The 24,597-nt window shown below is 31.7% G+C and overlaps 3 protein-coding genes across 4 annotated transcripts; all 3 read right to left on the bottom strand.

The window, feature by feature from the left end:
• Positions 1-35: 35 nt before the first annotated feature.
• On the bottom strand, positions 36-5,708 carry LOC124493489 (uncharacterized). 2 transcript variants are annotated; one of them, XM_047056566.2, is made up of 3 exons: positions 5,285-5,708; positions 2,619-2,699; positions 36-986 (listed from the first exon to the last, which is right to left on the bottom strand). In XM_047056566.2, exons 2-3 carry the CDS (start codon positions 2,625-2,627, stop codon positions 327-329), a joined length of 669 nt encoding a protein of 222 aa, XP_046912522.1. In that variant the 5' UTR covers positions 2,628-2,699; positions 5,285-5,708; the 3' UTR covers positions 36-326. The 2 variants fall into 2 exon arrangements, with proteins under 2 accessions (XP_046912522.1, XP_046912523.1); XM_047056567.2 differs by lacking the exon at positions 5,285-5,708 and having other exon boundaries at positions 2,619-2,718.
• A 10,158-nt stretch (positions 5,709-15,866) lies between these two features.
• Positions 15,867-17,559, bottom strand: LOC124493718 (uncharacterized). Its single transcript, XM_047056823.2, has 2 exons — positions 16,638-17,559; positions 15,867-16,553 (listed from the first exon to the last, which is right to left on the bottom strand). Exons 1-2 carry the CDS (start codon positions 17,469-17,471, stop codon positions 15,933-15,935), a joined length of 1,455 nt encoding a protein of 484 aa, XP_046912779.2. The 5' UTR covers positions 17,472-17,559; the 3' UTR covers positions 15,867-15,932.
• A 3,780-nt stretch (positions 17,560-21,339) lies between these two features.
• Positions 21,340-24,321, bottom strand: LOC124494366 (uncharacterized). Its single transcript, XM_047057544.2, has 3 exons — positions 23,610-24,321; positions 22,196-23,503; positions 21,340-22,037 (listed from the first exon to the last, which is right to left on the bottom strand). The coding sequence occupies exons 1-3, from the start codon at positions 23,616-23,618 to the stop codon at positions 21,891-21,893; spliced, it is 1,464 nt and encodes a 487-aa protein (XP_046913500.2). The 5' UTR covers positions 23,619-24,321; the 3' UTR covers positions 21,340-21,890.
• Between the last annotated feature and the right edge of the window lie 276 nt (positions 24,322-24,597).

Below are 24,597 nucleotides of genomic sequence, written 5' to 3'. Positions count from 1 at the left end.
AAACAATTAGTATACAAGGCAACAATGGCCATTGATTGATATGGCAGAATTTTATTATTTTTTTTTATGCATATTTTTCACATCGCTAGACTATGTGTTGAATTCCAAATTGATTCAAGAAAATACAAGCAAAAATTAAAGAGAGGGAAAATAAGGGAAAGAAAAAGAAAGCAAAATGATGAAAAAAGCATTGGCTATCGCAATATATTGGATGACCATTGATAGTTGTTGTGGCCGGTTGTCTTTTATTGTCGTATCGTGGTGTATCGTTTTCCGTTTTTCCGTAAAATGTCATTCCAGATTATTATACTACTACTACTACTACTCTAAGCCCGTTTACCATATTGATTCAAATCGGATGGCTGTACTTGTTGTGTTGTGGGCCTCAAATTAGCCATATCCCATGCTGCCGATCGTTTGGAGAAACCAATCTTTCGGATGACTGGATCAGCGTATACAGGTTTTTCAATAGTTCGTGTCATATGACCACTGGCCGAAGCATAGGTACCGGCTTTATCCAAACCGGGCAATTCTTTGGAGAAACCAGTAGGACCAGAGATTTGTTTACCATCTTTGCCATAGATAACCGTATGTCGTTCTTCGATAACGGGTCGAACTTCGTGTGTGACTCGTCGATATGGCACAATGACGATTCTTTCCTCGAAAATGATGGGTTTCACTACACGAACCAAAATCCGTCTTGGATTTGGATGTTGAACGACCAATTCTTGAGCATCACCACCATACGATTGACCATAACCTTGGCCACCACTAGCGGCTGCAGACAATGGTTGGCTAGCTGGTAATGTTACAACTTGTTCTTGTGGTGGATTAGCGGCCAACAACGATTGTAACGATGGATAAGCATTCGATGCTGATGATTGTGGAGAAGCCGCCGCAATTGCGGCCGTTGAGGTTTGAGCTGGTGTCAGGGTTGCTTGGCTGGAAGCGATCAACGCTACCATGACCAGTGATGAGGCCAATATCTACATTATTTTACAAATAAACAACAGAAAAAAAGATTAATTATATCCAGATTTATATCATCTAGTTCATTGATTAAGCAATGGCCATCGGCCATCTTTTTGTTTAGATAATGCAGATTATTGACTTGTTTTGTTCAAAATGTTTGATCTTTTTTTTTATCAAAGGTTCCAATGTTTTAGGATCAATGATGCAGGACAGATGGGCCAACTAGATTGCCATCGTCATTACATCGAGGTCAGTGGACAGTGCAATTTGTGTTGATTGCTCTTGTTGAATCCAATTAACTGTCACTGAAGAAAAAAGTTACTGCTCTATAGAGTGTGTCTACATCCGCATACCAGTGTATTACAACGCTGGATAGCAATCCATCATCATCATCATCATCATCATGATAATCATGATCATCATCACTGGTAATAGATGGATGGATGGCCATCTCAATTCGATTGGATCGTTGGAACATTTCCGCCGTATGTTTTTATAACATAAAATCATCCACTTTGTTGTTGTTGTTACTGTAGAAACAAACAATCTTGTTGATGATAATCATGCTATGCTTGGATCTTTCTCATAACTAGTAGTATTCAAGTTGTATTATCGAACTTTATTTTCCGATAGATAAGCCTCAAGCGATCATCAAAAATGAATTTGAGCAATTGCCATTAATTGTTTCCTCCCCTCCACCCCACACACACACACACACACACACATTAATCGATCCATCCATCTAGCGATGTGTTCCGGATGTAGACTGTATTAAATAATTTTCGTTCGAGGGCACAAAACACCAAATGATTGTGGTCCTGTTTTTTGTTTTTGTTTTGTTCGTTCATTCTAATTATAACCTAATATCAAAGATAATCGGATCGGAGTACACACGCGTTATTGGTTTTAACTATCGATTTGGATTTATTTATTCATTTACCGGGTATTTATATTTGGTTTTAATTGTTCTCGTTCAATGAATGACTAAATGAACCGTGTCTTTACCTTCTTATGTTTCTATATGAACTATATTATGGAGCCAAATTTATAACAATCATTATCAATTCATCCATGCTTATCATGATTACTTAATAGATCATATATTCGATTGTAATCATTATTTGAATGTCTATTGAATATATTGATCGATATAAGAAAAATTATCGAATCGGTTTTCATAACGAAAACATAGAGAAATAATCTGGCCATAGTAATATAATATTGTCCAAGTTCATACCACGATTGCCAAATGGATCAAAACCCGATCATCATCAGTCAAGCAAAACCAAATGGTCATAGCGTAGGTATTTATATATATTCGACTTTAACAGTGAAAACTTTAATACTCATATAATGTAATTGAACATGGCAAAAAAAAAGATCGTTACCAGATTGACCTGTCCATGAATGAACCGGAACAAGTTAGGATTTAGGATTTAATTATATTCAATCAATATATACCAATTATTTTGTCTTCTTATGTTTTTTTTCTCAATTCAATGCCAATGTTGTTGTCTAAATAAAAATGTAAACTACAAACTATCGATACAATCGATTCGGTACAACAATATATGTTCGAAATTCGATTCAACCACCCCTTTCAGCCTTTCACTATCATCAGATTTTTTGCATTAATTTAAACTTACCCGTGACATAATTGGATGCTGTGTATGTAAAGAAATGTTGATTATTCCTTGTTATTAGTCCTGTCAAATGACTTTGGATTACTGTTTAGCGTTTTTTTTCATTTTTTTTTTAATGATGATCCCCACATCCAATACGGTGATATTGATCGATTGCTATTGTGAAATGAAAAAATAAAAAATGGATTACTTAATCTTTTCGATACAACAAAAACAGACATTCTTCGATAACAACTTTTATCAACTAATCATCATCATAGACCATTTTATATGATCGAATATGACATCCGTAGAAGAAAAAAAAAAAGAAGAAGAACATTATGGACAAACGAACTGAAAATCATGTGATAAATATAACCACATCATCATATTATTTAGATGACATCTGACTGGTTGGTATTTAGATGGCTAGTACTGTTTATACCTGTAAATATGTTTCATGCGATCATCACGAACATGATCCTCATTGTCATCAGGATTGTGTTTTGAGAGCCATAGAAAGAGAGAGGTTTATATTCACCAGATTGAATGTTATATATACGAGGAACGATAAAAAAAACGGAGGAAAAAAGTAACCAAAAATAAAAAACCACCACCACCATCATCATCAAACATAAACCATCATGATGATGATGATGATGGTATACTGAATATATTGATGGCTTTTGATGATCCTTTTCGTCATCATCATCATCATCATCACGATCAAAGCATATAGCAGCCAGAGGCAAATCATCATCCATATATATCGACGAAAAAAAATGGCCCTTTCTGAGCTATCTCTGAAAGATCTCTGATATGGTCGATATGAAAAACTTATAACCAACCAAACTAACTATTTATCCACGATATCCAGATAGAGTGAGAAAACGAGACAGTCAAATTTGTCAACGTGGCCCGATATGATCCAGAACCAGATCGATATTTGAATATTTGAACCATAATCATATATATGATGATGATGGTGATTCAATAATCTCAGTGTCAAACATCGAAATAAACAACAACAACAACAAAAATAAAAAAAAAACAGAAAATTCACTCTGGTAAATATAAATTTGACTCTTCAATTTCGCTCTTTCTGTGTGTTTGTGTGTGATAATGTGTAAAATAGATAGATTTTTTTTTTGTTGAGGGGCTAATTATAGCTACCAACAATATCAGTAGTATGGTTCGTTATTGGGTCCGTTATTTTTTTTTTTTAACTATTCGGCTATTTACCTGAATGACATCGATATACAGCATCTAAGTCATTACACAACTGTAGTTGTTTCACTGTCTGGCTATAAATGAGAATATTTTTTTTTCTGTTTTGTTTTGTTTCTTTTAGAGAAAAAAACCATAAAGTAGTCTGTTTGTGAGTGAACGAGTAAATAATATTGGCAACCTCAAGTAAGTAAAAGCAAAGTTAATCCATTCATTCACAATAAAAAATATGATTGTTGGTCAATGGCTACGATCATATTTCGAAATATATGTAATGAATTCGATGATTATAGGACATTAAGTTCAGGATCATCATCATCATCATCGTCATCATTATCATAAGCTAAGTTATTCATTCATAAAGTTCGATTATTTGTCATTGCCAATGTATTGATCACCATCAACATTCAGATGAATAAAAAAAAAAAAAATTGTATATGGCCTGATGTGTGTGTGTGTGTGTGTGTATGATGCAAGTCAAAAATTGGTCAACAATATTGGACAATTCATCTTTCATCTTGTCCTTGTGTTTTGATGCATCATCATCATCAATTTTTTTCCCTAGTGACATATTTCCTCACTAACTCATTCACTTTTTCATTCAATTCAATGAATTAAAAGTTCAGCCAATGACCATGGACTAATGATGTATAAATAATAAATAAACAAGTTACCGGGTCATTTTTTTTTGTTTTGTTTTGTTTTGGCTATCCAATTGAAAAAATCTTTGAGTCGATATAGCCACTGAATGAATGAATGAATGAATGAATTTCCGGAACTAAATCAAAATTCAATCTAAATGGTCATCAATTATTATGTCCACACACACACACACACACACACATACATACGAAAAAAAAAACCGATTTACAGTTGGTTGACCAAACAAATAAATAAATAAACAAGTAGCAGTGTATGATTGTTTTATGTGTGACAAAAAAAAATAAATAATTAATACTTCAAACGGTCTAATGGGCTATGTGAATATCCCAGAATGTGGTCAAACATTTTGGTCATTATGTGTGTGTGTGTGTGTGAGAATGTCTAGTAAAAAAAAAGATTGAATTGATGAACATTAAAAAAAAGTTATTCAAGCGACACACACACACACACACACTCACACAATAGGTCAACCTGTTGCATGAATTTATTGATTTGAATATATAAAAATACTCACCAGGAATTTTTGGATGGATGAAATTCATTTTTTTTTTGTTTGTGAAAATCGACGAATATTGATGAATATTGATGAAATGATTATATATAGAATATATGTGAAAATGAAAAAAAAAGAATAAAAATGATTAGTTGATTAATAATAGAATCAAAAAAAAAATATAAGCAAGCCTACACAACAACAACAACAACAACAACAACAACAACAACAACAAACAACAAACAACAACAACAACTGGGTAAAAAAAAACGCCGACACAAACAAACAAACAAACACACAAACACACCTTAGTTATTGATGAGATCCTTTAATGGATTTTGGCTGTTGATGCTACCGATTCGAATGTAAGAATGAATTTTTTTTTTGGATTGTCGACAATTTGATTATTATTATTATGATTATGATGATGATGATGTTAATGTTGATGTTAATGTTGATGTTGATGTTGATGTTGATGGTGATGGTGGATCGTGACAAATGGATGAATTGTATAGTAGAGTAGTAGTAAATAATAATAAATGATAATCATACGTAAGTAAACGAATATGATTCTTTTGTTGAAACAAACAAACAAGTAAAACTTAAAAACACATGAAACACACACACATTAATATATATATAGAAGATAGATATATTTCAACAAATGAATAAAAAAAAACAAACAAACAAACGTAAAACATGCAAATGGTTCTTATCCATTACAATTTTTTTTCGCCTTTTATTTATAAACAATTTCTAGTTATAAAAAAAAAGAGAATAAACATCATGAATGATGATGACTTGTATAAGGCGTGATTTTTTTCATAAGAAAAACCATTGGATAGAGAGAGAGAAACTCTCTTCTTATTTACTGTTGTTCCATAACTATCTCAGTTTATCTCTTTATATCTTATTTTTCTATGAAAATCCAGATTTAAGATCAAGATTGTGAATGAATGAATGAATGGAACAGGTGTTTTTTTTAATAAAAAAAAAAAAAAAAAACAGAGAGAGAGTGAGAGAGAAAGTAAGTCAGTAAGTCATACGATGATTTATACATTTGTGTGTGTGTGTACCCGCCGTTTCTCTCTCTTTCACTCTCTATTTCTTCAATTATTTGAAAAAAATATATAAATATTCGTTATTCACTCTCACCGAAAACGGCAACAATAACAAAATGGAAGGATGCGGTTTTTGTTTTACAGCATATGTATATATATGGGTAAGGGTAGCCCATAACGATCGATTTGGTAAAATAATAAACTGGACATTCAATGAAAATAATTTCTTGAGATGTTTACATCAAATTACTAATTGCCATGCTATCACGTATTTTTTTTTTTTTTTGTTCTCTTTCGGTTAATTGAATTTACCATTCATTGAAGCCAGTTGAATATGAAAGTAACAATTAAATATTTGGCTAAATTTTTTTTTTTTATTATGTTGATGACCATATCCGACGGATCTATTATTGTATTACCATCGATAATATACCATTTTTAACCGGTGGTAGATTATATATAAATAAAAAAAATACAGTTACCGGATATCTGTACGATTTTTTTCCATTTAAACCCGTAGGGCAGAACGTTTCGTATTTGTATATCTGACTACCATATAGTTAGTTATAGCTATTATCGATATCAAGTTTCGGACGAAAAGAAAAAATGGCAACTGGATTTGCAGCTTTATCACACACACACACACACACACACACACACACACACACACACACACACACACACACACACACACACACACACACACACACCACACACACACACACACACACACACACACACACACACACACACACACACACACACACACACACACACACACACACACACACACACACACACACACACACACACACACACTTTTACAAATGGACAATTCATTCCTGTCATTCAGGTACATTTACATTTTTGGTATTAAAATATGTATCGAATGACATCAAAAATGTCGTGTACGTCGGATATATTCCACACAATGGCCATCAATTAATGTTTGATTGAATTGAATCAAAATAAATTTTTTATTTTTTATTTTCTGAAATAAATCAAGTTCATTTTCACTAAATAGATTATAAAAAGTGATGAAACCTGTTGCTTCTGGTTACAGATGATGACTCTCTTTTTGAATTAATTGCTGGTTTTTTTTTTATTCAATTCAATTGATGATGATGATGATGATAAAGATGGCTGACTATTGTGCTGTTACTTAAATTTTGAACGATTTTTTCATTTACATATCACATGTATGAGAGAGAATGTGAACAAGTACATTTTACGGTATAGTGCATCAAAAATGAATAGGATCACCAATGAATGACCTAAATCTTGTGATGTTGATGATTTTCTTGACCAATTATTACTGCGAAACAAGATCAAACTACCTTGGAGATCATTGATAGTTTTCTCTTCTCTTTACATTTTTTTTTCTCAGATACACCGGTGATTTCTGCCCATTCTTAGCACACACACACACACACATGCATTAAATAATTGAGAGTGAATGAATGAATGAATAAATGATACTATTTATTGCCAATCTATGACCACATTCATTCATTTATATATATATGCAGATGGATCTGATGAATTTGTTGTTGTCTGTTGATGAAAATGACCATTGGCTATTTTGTTAATTATTATACGCTTTCAATGTATAAAAAAAAGCAATTGCCAAAAACAGCTGCTCTCATCGTAAACCATTATTGTATGTATGTAATTTGTTTTTTTTTTCCTGTATAAATGGACCAAATGTGTCAAGTAGTGACCATAAATAGAATTGAATTGTGTGTGTGTGTGTGTGTGTGTGTAGACACACAATTGAATATGGAAATGATATCGGTCGGATCCGGTTGGATCGGATTCCGGTAATTTATTATTGATGACCATATTTTGACTATGGCTATATATTATAAGACTTTTGATTCAAAAAGAAAAAAAAACAAGGGTCACTGTTGATGTTTCGATTATGAATGGTTATTATTTAGTATGGCATTCATATTACACACTGTACATTTATGTTGCTTTTGTTTTGCTTTCACCTTCGTATCCGACCAAGCAGTTATTTTCGGTTCTCTTTCGATGTTGATCTAGATCAACAAAACCATATTGATGATGATGATGATGATCGACCCACTCTCTTTATCCAATTCAATTCGTCTAAAGTCCAGGAAACGAACCGGTTCGGATGATGATGATGATGATGATGATGAGATTTAGAACAATCGGTCACATCTTATACTAGCTTATAATCCAATCGATACGACCCGACCATGGAAAGCATTAGTAAATTCAAGTGTGCATTGTTTGCTCGTCAACACAAACAATAGCAATGATCAGTATGGCACATTGAATGGCTTGTGGCCATCAACTTATTGTTTCACGCTTCTATTATCGATCGTTGTATGCTATTTATTCGCTGGTTTATCACCATTCATATCAACGTTTTATAATATATCACCATAGATGGTTAACCCATTTTGTTGTGGGCTTTTTTGATGTGATCCATTAAGCCGATTTTCAACCATTCGACAAGTCGATCAATCTTTTTTTTTGAAATCGGTCATTTTTTGATGGATCAAATCAGATACAATGAATTCTTTAGATTGGACATCGTACAGGTACAGTGAATTGATGAACAAGTTTTTTTTTGTATCAATAGGAATCAAGGCTTGTATGTATGGCGATACGAATTGCATTGATAACATTGATAATAAGTCAATCAAGTTTTCCTTCACTCTTTTTAATGAATTCTTTGATGCTTTGAGCAATGGACAACGATTGTCATTGGATCGCCCTCTATGTTCGATAGAATTTTGATGGAACATTCGACGAAAGCATTCAGCAGCAGCAACACAAAAAAAAACCATGAATGACAATGAGGGATATAAATGGATGATCCAGCAATGAATTTGTATGTGTGTGTGTGTGTATGTAGCAAGCATTGATCTTGAACATGATAAACATCCATGATACATTTGATTGATCGATCAATTCAGCTGGATGTCTAGATCATCATGTATTATTTATACATATCATTAGTTATTAACAATCAGACAATGTTTGGGTTAATTTAGCCAAGTCATTTTCATTCATACTACAAATAAAAAAAAACTTGAATTCATCTTAAACGATAACGATTGGACAATAAATGACAAATTTTAAAGATTTCAATTGGAAAAGATCATGTCATCAGCAAAGATTTTTTTTTTGTATGATTATCGTTTGTGAGAAACTTTGATAAATATTTTCTCTTGTAATCATTAAATGGTCGTAATCAAAAAAAAAAAAAATGATCATCGTAACAAATATATCGTCCTTGATGATCATCAATGTGTTCACAATCATCAATGATCATCATCATTGAATAGCCAAGATGTTATAAACACAGAAATACCAAGAAAATAAAAATCAATCCACATTTGAACACGCCCGGAATTTTCAAGCCAAAAAAAAAAAATAAAAAAATGTAAAGGCGCTACCCATTTGAATGATCTAAATTTGGATCTACTACTACTATTATCCAATCGAAACTAATCGATTTGAATTGAATGTTCAAAGTTCGATATCAACTGAATTATAAGTTATGCCATTTCTATTGAGCTTGAAGCACTTTCACTGTAAGTAAATGTGGTTAAAAAACAACAACAACAACAACAAACAAACCATTATTATTATGATGATCAAATGGATAACTTACTTGTTGTTCATCAAAAAAAAAAAAAAAAAAAAAAACATTGGAATTTCCATTTCGAATCCATAACAAATTCTTTTTTTTTATTTGCTATCTCACTAATAATCTGGCGTCCTCTTTTATTATTATCGATCGATTTAGATTCTTTTTTTTTGTTGTTGTCCACCAAATTAAAATCACCACAACGTAATGGTCATCAATGGTCGTCGTCGTCGATGATGATGATGATGATAAAAAAAAACGTGTACAGTGTCAAATACGGCAAGGATATACAACAACAACAACAACAACAACAAGGCTGCTTATCTCCTTGATGTTGAATGTTTTTTGTGTTCTTCATCGTAATCGTAACAATTATGATAACATCTCCCTGCTCTGAATACACACACACACACACAAACACAGAGGACGATTATGTGACATGAACTTAATAAAAACACACATACACATTGCAATGAGCAGCAAATCGAATCGAATTATTTTTTGACCATTTTTTTTTTATCCAAAACAGGATTCCAAAAAAAAAAAAAACAAAAAATCGATGCCGACAATAATCTTAAAATCAATATATAATAAGTCTGACTGATGATGACGTAAGATATTTGATTTGATTTTTATTTTTTCCCAAAAAAAAAAACAAAAAAATTCAATTTCAAATTTTTTCATATCGAGAATGTATGATAAAAAAAATGACATGGTCAAAAACAAAAAACAAGCCAAATGTAATTTTTGAACAAAAGTTCCACGTGTTTCATTCAACAAATCTATCTATTGCTGATGGCCACTTTTTTTTGTAATTGCCATTCAAATGTTGATTGAATCTATCTATCTATCTATCTATCAATTGATTGATTGATTGATTGAATGAATGAATGAATGAATTTTATGAAGAATCTATGATTACTTTTCAATCATAATCATAGCCAATCGATTTTTTTTTTTTTTTGCTCAATAAGTTCCTGATTGTTGATTGTGCAGTTAATCATTGGATTGTTTCACTATTTCTGATGGCTCTCTGTTTGTGCGTGTGTGTGTGTGTGTGTATGTCTGGGATAAGATTAAGAATCGTTTGGATTAGCAATTTGATATCCGGAAAGTGAATATTTGGAAGCTTGTAAATTTTCTTTCAACAACATAATCCCTGATTTTGTGTTGTTTTTGAATGATTTGATTCATTCAGTTGTATCGAAATTTTCTTTTCTCACTAACACATTCACGGATTATTATTCACCAGGTGATTTAAGAAAATTTGTTCAGTTTTATTTTAAAACAAGATGAAAAAAAAATTCATAAATTTCATTTCCACATACATGGTTTATACGGCAAAAAAAAAACATTAATGAATAACTGGCACATTTTATTTTATTTTCTATGGCGGAACAATTGATTTTATAAACTCTGACCATTTGATTAAATAGCCAGTGAAATTTCATTGGCTAATGAATGGCCAATATTGAAGCCGATTCACCCTGACCAATGTGAATAGATAGATCACAATATACATTGAGGGACAAGGAAATGAATGGACAATTTGTTATATATGACTGATTTACCGTTTGCAAAATAATAATTTTTTTTTATTTGTAATAACCATAATATGGTAATGGTCATCTTTTTTTTCTGAATTCACATCCAATTTGATTTGGTCATCATCCATTTTTTCGTGTGTGTGTGTGTGTGTGTATTTGTCCAATCCAAAATCAGAGCAATTGATACAAGTAAAATATTTGATGATTGATTCAGACACCAACATTTTACGATTACGGTTTGTTTTTGTGGATTCATTTTTTCATTTTCTTTATTGGCAGAAAATGAAAAAAAAAGAAAAAAATTTCTCACAACTATCAAGCATACATGAAAAACATGACCGACCATGATGATGATGATGAGCTTGTTGAGAAAAAAAAGAGAATGGTTACCATTTGCTGGTCATCGTCATACTATATGGTCAACAACAACGTAATAACTCTCTCTCTCTCTCCCTCTTTCTCTATTATAATTCAGTATTGTAAGTGATGATGATGATGATGATGAGAAACTAGATCATTTTTAGATAATCGGCTTCTGTGATGAATACACACACACTCATTGGTAAAGGCAAATAATTTTCGATGTTGCCATTTTAAAAAAAGATAGGATAGGATAATATATAAGTGTCCAACATCATCATCATCATCAATACAAACGCTCAATGTGATTGAAATGATCAAAACATCGATTATTGATCGATACATTGATGATGGTCATCATCGATGTAAACATCGATTGGCCAAATGAAAATAGTGGTGAAAAAAATAAAAAAATGCTTGGCACTGATTGCCTCATTATAACCGTCATACACACACACACAAACACATCAGCTTTGGAAAAAAAACCTACGAATCATCATCCTATTCAAACATTTTTTCTTTAAAAAAAAACAGGATGTTCATTTTTGTTGTTGTTGTTGTTGTTGTTTAAATCGATTTCATATCAAATCACTACTACTAAACAGTTGTGCAAGTTTTGTCGATCATTCCTTCTCCCCTCCCCCCTATTTTCTCCATCATTCCAATCGAAACATTGACCGGTTCAAGTGTTAGTTGATCATTTCACACACACACACACACACACCGTATGGATTAATCCGATTTTTTTTCTCTTCTTTCATTCCAAATCGATTAATGATGTAAATGTAAATGTGAATGATGATGATGATGATGATATACATATTGATCAAAGAATATCCAATGGGTGCTAAATAATGAATCCGGATATATGATTAATAATTCATTATGAAATGAAATGTTAATGTTGTTGATGATAGCCTTTTTAGCCATCATTGTGTCATTATTACATGGTTGAATTTCATTTAATTTTTTTTTGTTGTTGTTCATTTGCCATAAAAAAAAGCTGAATTGATTTTTAATGAATATCATGGAAGCGCCCGGCTTTTTTTTACATTCGGCAAAGTCGATGATGATGATGATGATGATGATCTTTTCGTGACATTTTCATCCTATCACTTTCACTCATTCACTTACTCTTTCTCGCTCTTATCTATGGTTGTTTGTTAATTTTTTATTTCATTTTTTTCACTGATAGCCAGTTTGTCCGGCTCGTGCATACACACACACACACACACTAACAAACAAGCTGGCAGGTAATTTATTTAAAAAAAAATCATTAATCGAGTCATTCATTTCCAGGTTGTTTTCTTGTTGTTCTTGTTTTTATTTTTTTTTTTCACTAATTGGCTATCGAAAATTGTTAGGACATCAATGATGAGGTAATATTGCTGTTTGCCAACTGGACATACACTCTCTCTCTCTCTCTTAGTTCAGAAAAAAAAATTTTCTGATCAAGGAAAAATTCCAGGTATCAAATGTATCGATTATTTGGAAAAATTAAAATGAATCCTCAGACTCTGGCTCTGGCTTTTCAAGTAAGAACAATATTCAGATGAAGAGAAAGCAAAGAAAAAAACAATTAGCAAAAATGTTGTTGATCCAGGCCAATTATAGATGATTTGTTTCAAAAAAAAAAAAAAAATTTTTTTTTTTTTTGGTTTTCGATGATAATTTTTAACGGGCAATAAACAATCATCATCATCATCATCATCGATCATCTGATCATCGATATCGATTAATGAATGTGAGTATTTATAGATTCATTTTATTGACAACATCCGATTACCATTGCATCGGATTTTAGATTGCGCCGTTTTTTTTTAAATTAGATCAATCATTCTATGTTCAAAAAAAGCATGTTGTTGTTGATCTGTTTGTTATTATATTGCCAAATTTTTTTTTTTATTTTTTTCGGTCATAACAAACACCAAATATATAGCAATGGACAATCATCATTTTAGGTAATATTTTTATTTTATTTTATTTTATTTATTTATGTATGGTCCCCAAAGATAATACCAATACAAATGGCCAATGGGCAAAAATGGTAACCAAAATAAAATATCTATATACTAGATCTGGATCTGGAACAACTTTGCAATATATATCTTTAGGCCATATGTCAATCAATAAGATTTTTTGTTTTGTTTTTATCCATTGGTGAATGTGTATGATAATAATGGTAATATGATGATCAAGTGGGGATGAGATTCAATGGAAATTACTGGCCAATAATAATGATGATAATAATTAATTCAAAAGAATCAATTAAAAAAATACTGTGTGTGTGTGTGTGTATGTGTGTATCATTTTCTAATTCCAGCCCTTTATGCACAAATATATAAAAGGAAACGATTCGATTGTTCATTATCTGTGAATATTTAAAAAAAACTGGATTGTTTCAAATATATGCTATCTAGAGGGCTATCTATCTATCCACCACTAAATAAGATTTGATTTTGATTGGTTTTTTTTCTAAAATGAAAAGTGCAGTAATTTCTTCTGTTTTATTTCTTTATCATCATCATCATCATCATCATCATGATAATTGATCTGGATTGATTGTCGTCGTCGTCGCTTCTATCATAGAGAGAGAGAGAGTAAAAAGGAAAAAAAATGGATCACCATTTTGGCTGATGCTGATGACGATGAATCTAAATATGCATTGCATACACATTTCAATTGTGAATGCCATCCATCTGTAATGGAACAGAGCAAAAAAAAAACAAAACAAACAAAAAAACCACACACACACACACACACATACACATAAAATCGTAATTAATCGAATTGAGATGGTTTGTTTGATTTGTAATGTGCGTATGTATGTGACACTGCGATATAATCAAGCAATTGTCGTCGTCGTTGTTGTTGTTGTTGTTTTGATCTTTCATTAAATCCTTGATAAATGGGGCAAATAAAACACAGGCAAAATCTTGATTGAAGTTTGTTGTTGTTGTTGTTTTTTTTCTTGATTTCGTTAATTATCAACGACAACAACAACAACAATTACAACAACAACAACAGCAACAAAAACAAGAAAAAAAAACTAACCAGTGTTGTAACCCTTTGAGTTTTATTTTTTTTTCATACTGTAAAATTTTGCTTTAATTTTTTACTTTTATTTGATGTACAATTTTTATTTCTATTTTCCACTTGGATTTTTTTTTTGGACACACATAAATGTGTGGTTATATTTAGCTATATTCACATTCAAATATAGACTGTTTCATTGATTCTGTTTTGTGGAAAATTTCCATTTCATTTTCATTTTCATTTCAATGAGAAACAATGAATGTGGTGCAATTCAATTTAATTAATGAATTTTTTTTCCATTTTTATTTTTATTGAACTTGGTATTAATTATTACTCGTTTCAATTGTGTCTATTATATTATTGACAATGGCCATGGGCCATGAATCTGGCCTTTTTTTTCACATTCACACTTTTTCGGTCAATCTGGCTGACATCCATTGTAAAAAAAAAGTTTCGAAAATTTTTTTTCTTTTTCGTTGTTGTTGTTGTTTGATTTGCTATTGCTACGCCATAATATATAATATAAAATGGCCTTGATTCTTTACAGAATGAAAATTTTGCCATTCCTGCATATTTTTATCCAATCATTGACCATCATTGATTGTCAATATAAACATCAATTTGTTGTTTGATTAATTTTTGTTGTTGTTGTTGTTGTTAATCATATTCGATTATTATATTGCTATTTTTGTTTGTTTGTTGTTGTTGTTGTTGTTATGATGTGCGGTGCAAACAGCACACATACACGCCTATCTGCTTCAAGCAATTTAACAAACAAACAACAAATGGCCACTTGTGATCAACATAATCAATGGTTACGAATTTTTTGGAATTTGAATATTCGATTGTTGAATTAGAGAATTCAAAAAAAATTTTTTTTTTTTTGGAAAATATGTTTCTAACACTTGTCAAAAATGGATCCTGTTTCAAATAATTCTTGTCAATAATTACAAGTTAGTAGATTTTATTGACAGAAACAAAAAATCTAGGTCATTCATTCGTTCAATCAAATGTCTAATATGGTACATGATGATGATGGTGATGAGGTCAAAGTTCACTTGTCACTTGATCATCTTGTCACGATGTATGTGTGTGTGTGTGTATGTGATTCATGTTGATTACGTTCCAAGATTGAACAGAGAACACTTGTTACCTTTGTTGATGCTGAATAATAAGCAAATTTTAGAATAATAAAAATCTAAAAAATTCGTAAATTCAACATCAGATGGCGATACTATAATGGCTGAAATATTTTTTATTTTTGGAAATATAAAGCTCAACAAATAAAAATTAATGATGATCGAATCTATCCCCATCTATCTTTTACAATCGTGGTTTTCTATTACGATTTAATTTTAAATTAAACAATGTTTCAATAGGAATATCGCCAAACACACTGTTTGTCATTGGAATTGATTTGGATGGTGATATATTCTTTGACGACATCTGTGGTGACATCTGTTGGTGATAATTCAATGACGATCCTGCTGCCATCAATATTGGTGGTCCAATTGATGCGGAATTTGCTGCGGCTGTAGTTGAATGTCCGAATTGGTCAGTAAGAATGGCCACTACTTGATTATTACCACTGTAATCTAGACCATAATCTCGATTCATTCGAATCATTTTGATCGTATTCGATTGCATTGGAGTCATCATATCCCGTTGACGATAACCATTTGATGTTTGAGTGGCTAAATTTCCATTTTCGGCACCCAAATCAAGCATTCTATTGTTGTAACGTTGTTGTGGTGAACGTTGAAGATGTTGATTGGAAGAAGAATACGACATTGTTGTAGGTCCATTCATTCCAGGTTGCATTGTCATAGTTCTCGATTGTTCGTCTCGACGTTCATCTTTGGAAACGATGGTATGTACTTCCTCTAACACTGGACGAATTTCCTGTGTAAGGCGACGATATGGTTGAATAATTTCTCGCACTTCCTATTGTAATGAATTAATAAGAAAGGAATAAAAATGTTAAATTAAGAACATTTTTCGGGAAAAACAGCGTCATTTGTTGTTTACCTGAATTACTGGTCGCATCACGGCATGTATGACGCGATGTGGTTCGTCTATTGTATTTTTTCGTTCAACTTCTAACGGTTTACGTGGTGTATGTATTTGACGAACCATCATTGGACTTGATTGAGTATGAAAAATCACCTTGACTGGCTGTTCGCTACCATCAACATTTACGACAGATGGTTCAACTGGATGATTCTCGACTATCATCGGTTTTACTTCATAAGATCGTTTCGCTGATACAGCCGTTGGATAGAGCGGAGCACGATGGGGCATAATACTATTCTCTTCATATAGCTCTTCTTGATGTACGCCTGTTGATCTAGGATAGCTATGTGAAACATCATTTTCTGTTTGTGGTAACAATTGGAACACATAATCGGATGTTGATGGTGAACTACCTGGTACAGTGGTTGGTGTTTGAGTATGATGATGTTGACGAAGAATAGATTGCCCTAAATTCGAGCTACTACTACTACTACTACTTGTTGAAGCAGGTAAAGCTGCTTGAAGAATCGAATTAGATGTGGGTGATGATTTAAACACACCTCCATAAAGGATTGACGGATCAAATAAATCGGAAGAATGATCAACTATTGTATTGGTGGTGGTGGCCGTAGCCAAAGCATTCGATGTAGATGATGAAGCGCTTGATGATTGTAATGACGAACTAGATGATAATGATGATGATGAAGTTGGTCGTAAAGATTCTAATTGTATTTGTACGGTGGCCACAGATAAATCCATATTAACCAGAATGGATAAAATAATAGACCAAATGATTGATGGTAATGCATAACGAATCATCATTTTATTCGATTTAGATTTATTGATCATTTATAATACGAAATACAAGTACAGATAAAAATCTCGACACTGTTACACAATCAATGTTCGCGTGTGAAGATGGCAACAACAACAACAACAACAACAAATCTAAATTATACATTGGCGTTTGGCAGATCAAATTGAATCAATTTATATATGCTTAACAATCATGATTGGATGCTGTTGGAATGAATACAATAGGCCAAACTAGAGAATGAGAGTGTGTGTGTGAGAGAAAGAAAGAAATGCTCACCACGCGAATGGATTATTGAAAAAAAAAAGAAAATTAAATAATTTTATTAATCGAATAGACAATATGGATTTCGGTCGTTCACATCATCATCATCATCATCATCATCATGTGTGTCATCAAACTGGATTATGTCTATTGTCATCATCATAAGGCGATTATTTAATCCAGGAACAAAAACAATAAAATGAAACAAAACAAAAAAAAATTTACAAACACAAAAATGTCCGGTTCAAACGACAATCTATTTTGCTTTTTTTGTTTTGATGATGACCTGTCATATGTGGTCAGAATCGAATGTTAGATGACCAATGTTAGATCTAAATAAAATTCATAGACACACACACACATAAATGACCTGGAATTATCTCATCATCCTGTGTATAAAAATGGTTGTTATATTATCATGGGGGGGGGCGGAAGAATAGAATGAAAGAGAATGAGCATCAATTTGTATCAGCAAACAAAAAAAAATGTGATGAACATAAATTGTATGTTAGCGATTATAATAATGATGATGATGATGACTAAAATATCGTCGTCAACTTAAAATGATTGCAAAGATATTTAGAGTAGGTAATCATAATCACAATAATGATGATGATGATGGTTGGTTGGTTGGTTATTTGGTCACATCAACATTATTGATTGATTATGTGTTTGACATATACAATCAATGGCATCGATCGAATTGATTGGCCAATTTCAATTGTTATGAAATCATATCGAAATATGGACAAACAATCACTCGTGATGGTATCACGTGCATAAATAAAACCTTTTTAAGTGTGTGTGTGTGTGGCCATCTACAAAAATAATTGGACCATTTGGAATTAGCGATTTTCGTTTACCTGAAATTCGATGACCAACTATTTTCTTATATTTTTTTTTTTTTTTTTGATCAAAATGTTTTTCTTTCTCATTTATCTCTCTTCTACTTTTGTTGTTGTTGTTGTTTATTTGTTTGTTACATTCATAGAATGTCCGCGATGCATCATCGGTCGATTAAATTTCAATTGGATAACAAAAAAGAAGATGAAAAAGAAGAAGGAAAAAAAATTGCAGCGTGAAATAGCTTCCGCATATCGCCACTTTAGTTGAATTTCACGAGCCATTTTCAATAACCAGAACGCAAAACATTTTTTCATTCATTCATTCATTCGCACTCACACACCATTACCTGTTGATTATGATGATGATGATGAGTTAGTTAGTTCATATACTAGGAAAATTCATCGCCAAAATATTGATTGATTTTTTTTGTTTGTTTGTTTGTTTTTTTTTTGACAAAAAAAACGAAATGAACAAAATAATCTACTAAACACGAAGTTTCATATTTATTGATTTTTTTTTTGATTCATAACTGAATTTACCATTCATTCATATATAAGGTAATAATCCTTTCAAGTTGATTCATTTAATTAAAAAAAAAGATCATTATTGAGATTAAGTTCAATATATAGTTGATAATTAAAATATTTAGAAAATGAGGAAAACAGTGATTTATAATTAAAAAACTTTTTTTTTTTTTGGTTTTTCTTCTTTCATCGGTGAATAACTGCTTAACCCTAGAAAGGTAACCTTATCGATATTGCGGGAAAGGTAACCTACGTAAATTTTACGTAGTTGATATGCCTAACTTATTTCCGCTATAAAAATTATTTATCTGATTATTTATGTTAAATTTTAACGTTTATTCGTTGAATCACACCTCTATTTTATATTAAAGAAGAAAAAATCATTTTTCAAAAGTGGAAAGTTCAAAAATATCAAATTAAAGATATGGTGTAAATTTTGAATTTTTTTTTATTGTCAATTTTGAAATTATCACAGCGTCAAGAAAAAATGAAAAATGATCCTGTAAATATGATTAATCAATCGATGATTGTGTTTCGAAACATGATTGACAAATTTTTATCTGATATTCGCCACGGGGGCGGTGCCACAACGTTTACATCCGGTCGTTGTTAAACGCTTTTTGCAAGCATTTTAATTTTGAATAAAGTGAAAAACATAAACAAATGAACAGAAAAGACGTTTATTTCAAAAAATATTGCGACAAAAAACGTTTTTGACAAGTGAAAAGATAAAAAAAGAAAAAAATTAAAATTATTTTTATTCATAAATGACGTTTTTTGGGAAAAATTTCCGAAACTATCGCTCTCAGCAAAATTTTCTAAGATTTTTCTATGCTGATTCAGGCAACTATACGTAAATTTTACGTACAAGCTTTTACGCCTAAGCTTATAGATAACAGATAAAAGGCAAAAACTGGATCTTTTCTATTTCTAAAGGCGTAGAAATATATTCTTGAGGAATAGAAAGGGGTTCCAGCTGTCTTAGCATCGTGAGTGTTTTTTTGGAACATTTTGAAGTGCAAAAAGCATAAATTTTACGTAGGTTACCTTTCTAGGGTTAATTGATTATCAAGACTATTTGCCATTTCAGTTGCCAAATTCTTATTATATTTTTTGTCAAAATATTCATCGGATCTAAATTCTTTCAATCGTAATATGATGTTGTTTAGATTTTCAATGATTTTACCTACATTAGAAGTAGGGTTTTGCATCATCTTACTTGCAAGATTTACTAGAATATCATGCCATACATGTATTGAACATAAGAAATGAAAAGATTCAATTTTTTCAATCAAATTGACAGCTTGAACTTCAGACTTCATATTTTTTGTTAAATCATCTGCAAATTGATGGAGAGAAATACTTATTTTTTAAAAATTTGATTTAAGTGGCTTTATAGCTTCGATTCTGCTTTTCCATCGAGTGGTAAAAATCGTTTACAAATTGAGATTAGGCATATGTCTTTTGAATGTTGCCCAACGTTTTTGTAGATGATGAAAAATACTTTTACAATTCTTGTATCAACGCAAAAAAATTGATTGTTTCATAAGTTAATTTAGCTGCATCATTAGCCACCAAGTTCAATGAATGAGCAGCACACGGAATAAAAAAAGCTCTTGAATTAATTTCAAGAATTTTTTTTTGTCGCAATCCATTATTTTTACCTCGCATATTTGCACCATTATCGTAGGATTGACCTGGTAAATCATCATCATTAATGTTAAGATTCAAAATTTGTAAAAAAATTTGTGATAGAATCAAACAAACCTTGTTATCCTGTTGTATCATTAAGAGGTATGAAACCCAGAAAACGTTCGTGAATTCGCCATTGGTTATAATACTTTTATCAAGGCAAATGAATCGCACTTACTACTGATAATTGCTCTTTATGGCTAATATCTGTAGTGGTATACAGAATTATAGAGAAATAATATTTGACTTCTTTAGCCATTCACAAGATTTCTTTTCTGATGGCATTCCATATTAATTGGATGATTTCATTTTGAATTTTATCACCCAGATAATGAGCAACGTTTTCGAATTTTCAGTGATGATTCGATCTCGACATCCGTTGGTTTAATTTGATCACGGTGAAATCGAAAATGACTATCTAAATTCTATAGAATGTCGTTCGTCATCACCTATTTCATCGCTCGTGCACACGTTTTGCTCCGTTACTTTTGCACTATTATCACGTTGTTTGTTTTGTTGGGGTTGTTCATAGGATACGTACGTCATCAACATTTGAACCAATTTCAATTTATAAGAATTTTTTGTGTATTATAAACTTTATTAATCAATTATTTTTTTAAATTAATTATATGATTTATGCAAATTATGAGATGAATAAATGAATGAATGAATGAATGGTGATGATTCGTATGAGAACAATACTAATAATCGGGATCGTACATTTTTGATTAAAAAAACGGTTATTTTTAAAAAAAAAAGAATAAAAAACAAAGTGTAAATATCGATTTCGATACCGGATAGATATAGATATAATGGTCAGTGTTTTTTGTATGCATAGTTTTTATAATTTGTTTGGTTAATGGTCATCTTTTTTTGTTTGTTTGTTTGTTTGTCATTTTGTATAATATGGATAGGAACTTTGTTTGTTTGGTTTAGATTGATGACAAATCGATGAGAAAAAAAGTAGACAAAAAAGTAGACAAATGATACTATATTTATGTTGCTTTTTCAGTGATTATCCGGATATGATTTGTGTGTATTTTTCTTATTTATGTAGACAATAGTTGTATGTGTGTGTGTTTTTTTTTTCATAAGGTTCCTGCCTGCCATCGTTGTTGTTGTTGTTGTTTACCATTTTTTTGATCCTTTTCCCAATCGATCTTTCTGTATACGTTGGGTATCAGCCTGTTTTGCAACGACAGTACGGATTTCTTCCAGAACAGGCCTAATCTCTTGGGTAACTCGCCGATACGGTTGTATAATTTCAATCACTTCCTGTTGTTGTAATGAATATATTAAATTAAATTAAAAATGGAATAAAAACATATTTTAGAAAACAGTGTCATTTGTTGGACGCAAATGCAACAGATGCTATACGATTTTTCAATTTAAAATTCTTATTCTTATAATTAATGATTCTTAATTTATTTTACCTGTACAATGGGCCTGACCAGTTTATGTAATACTAGTTGTGGTTTTTCTTCCGTTCTTGTAGTTTCTACGTCATTATAAGGTATGGGTGTATGCACTTGTTTTACTTGTACTTTGGCCGATGATGAACGGAATACGATTTGAATTGGCTGCTCATCCGGTACAACATCGATAATCTGTGGTTCCAATGTTTGAGATGTCGGTTCATATTGTTGCTGTTCAGGATATTGTTCCATTTCTGATCCTTTATATTCCATCAATGGTGCCATTTGAAATGTCCGTTTTGCTTCGAATGGAGATGATAATTGAGTGGCTGGCGATGGTGGTATGTTACCAGTTGATCCCATCATATTGTTGCCATAATTATCGCTTCCGAATCCTCCATATGGTCGGATTGTATTCTTAAGCTGTCCATATGATGGCATCGGCAGAATATCGTAAATAGATTGTGATTGTGCCTGTTGATGGCCACGATTTTTACTTTTGACCGGCGGTGGATGGCTAACCTGTTGTTGGGTTTCTTGTTCAGGTTTGATTTCCTCTTCCAATCGATTAGAAGTAGCTGGCCGTTGTTTATTCAGTGATTTACGGTTATATTTGTGTATTGACAAAATGTCGTTAGCATCTTGTTGTTGTATTGCTTTGTAGGCTCTTTTTTTAGACGGATGTTTACGTAGTATTTCCTGATATTCGGATAATTGTTCCTGTATATAATCGATCACACGACGATTGTTCAACGATGGTTGCGATTGACCAGCAATAGATATATCGGTTTGTTTGTGATTGTTGTTATTGTTATCCTGTGTTGGTGAAGGCGGCTGTGGTAGAGGTGGCTGTTCTTTATCAGGATTTCCGGCCATAGGAGCAACTAGTTGATACAGCTCTTTAGCTCCAAATTCGGGAATATATTTGTTGGTCGTAGCAAGATTGGTGTAATGATTGAAAATTTTTTGTTGTCCAGGGCTAGTTTCCGATGTGGATGGAATGGCCGATTCATTCGATGCAGGCGATGGATACGATGATCGACGTCTCAATGATCGAGGTTGCATAACTGATTTTCTTAACATGTACAACGATTCAGGTAATTGAATGTGATCGTCATTACGTTGAGAGATCGCATCCAATGATGATCGTAATTCTTGATACGCTTTTTTTGGATCTGTTGGTGCACTAATTATTTTTTTCCATATGAATTGTTCCAGAACTCGATTCGTTTCAACATCATTACCATCGGTTAATGGTGGTGGAACTGAATATGCAAACGAAATTGTAGCAGGTAATAATATGGCAATCACTATGATCGATAGTAACTAGTACAGATAAGATTAAGGTGAACAAATAAGCAAAAAAAAAGAACCAGAGTTTAATAATAATGATAATAAAATGAATTATTATTATATATCGAATAAGACTTACCCGATCCATAATCAAATAATGATTGTATTGATTGATGATGACAAACGTATGATTATCGTGTATATATTGTTGTAATTATATGGCCAAAATGCTTATGACACATCCACTTATTAAGATTTTTAGTTTCACTGGTTTCATCCAATAAATCGGTTTTTTTTATATCCGATAAATATATTGATATCAAAATCTTTTTTTCTCTTTTTTTTTCTCTCAATATCAAACTCTTTAATTATGATTAGGTATATTTGTCGAAACAAAAAACCAGAAAACAAAGACACAATCATACACACACCCACCCACACACAGACAAACACAAAATGACAATTATGTGTGACACAACAAGTTGAATGATTTAATGGTAAGACCACGGATACGATGACAATGTGATTTGTGTTGACCAGTGGTTTGTTTGATTGGTTTTTATTTTAAAAATAAATCACAATTTCTTTGACCAATCGTTTATTCGTTAAATCGATATTTTTTTCTGAAAAAAAATGAAACATTCACACACACACACACAGAAACACACAAAAAAGTGTCAATAATTTTTTTTCCTCAATGTATGATGTATAGTAATCATCTGTGAATGAATGAATGAATGAATGAATGTTGAATAAATTTAAAAAAAATTGAACATCAATGTTCAAGACATCGAAAATGAATCGTTTCCTATGTATTAAGAAGAAGAGAAAACCAATATTGCAAGGATGTGCACACATAGTGTTGTTTTTTTTTGATGTTGTGTGTGGATAGAGAACAACTGTTGTTGTTCTCAACAAGCCTGATTCGATGTAACAAAACAAAACGAAACAAAAAAAAAGTTTTATAATTCACTCTTTTTCTCACTTCAACTTTCACTTTCAATCTCTCTCTCTCACTCCCACAAAAAAAAAATAAAAATAATGGTCTTCAACCAATTGGGGGAAAACCAGAATGAATCCAAGTCATTTTGACAAATAAAACACATCGTCGTCGTCGTCGTAGTTGG

Source organism: Dermatophagoides farinae, chromosome 6 (genome assembly GCF_024713945.1).
Source record: "Dermatophagoides farinae isolate YC_2012a chromosome 6, ASM2471394v1, whole genome shotgun sequence".
Classification (NCBI taxonomy): domain Eukaryota; kingdom Metazoa; phylum Arthropoda; class Arachnida; order Sarcoptiformes; family Pyroglyphidae; genus Dermatophagoides; species Dermatophagoides farinae.
The sequence above is the reverse complement of the archived record's forward strand: the minus strand, read 5'-3'. Positions and strand labels throughout refer to the sequence as shown.

Excerpts from the sequence above, each read along its gene's own strand:
- LOC124493718 (XM_047056823.2), bottom strand. The coding sequence starts at position 17,471 with ATGATCAATAAATCTAAATCGAATAAAATGATGATTCGTTATGCATTA. Across the intron at positions 16,554-16,637 it reads TGATGCGACCAGTAATTCAG|GAAGTGCGAGAAATTATTCA; the intron begins GTAAACAACAAA and ends TCATTACAATAG.
- LOC124494366 (XM_047057544.2), bottom strand. Across the intron at positions 22,038-22,195 it reads TGGTCAGGCCCATTGTACAG|GAAGTGATTGAAATTATACA; the intron begins GTAAAATAAATT and ends TTACAACAACAG.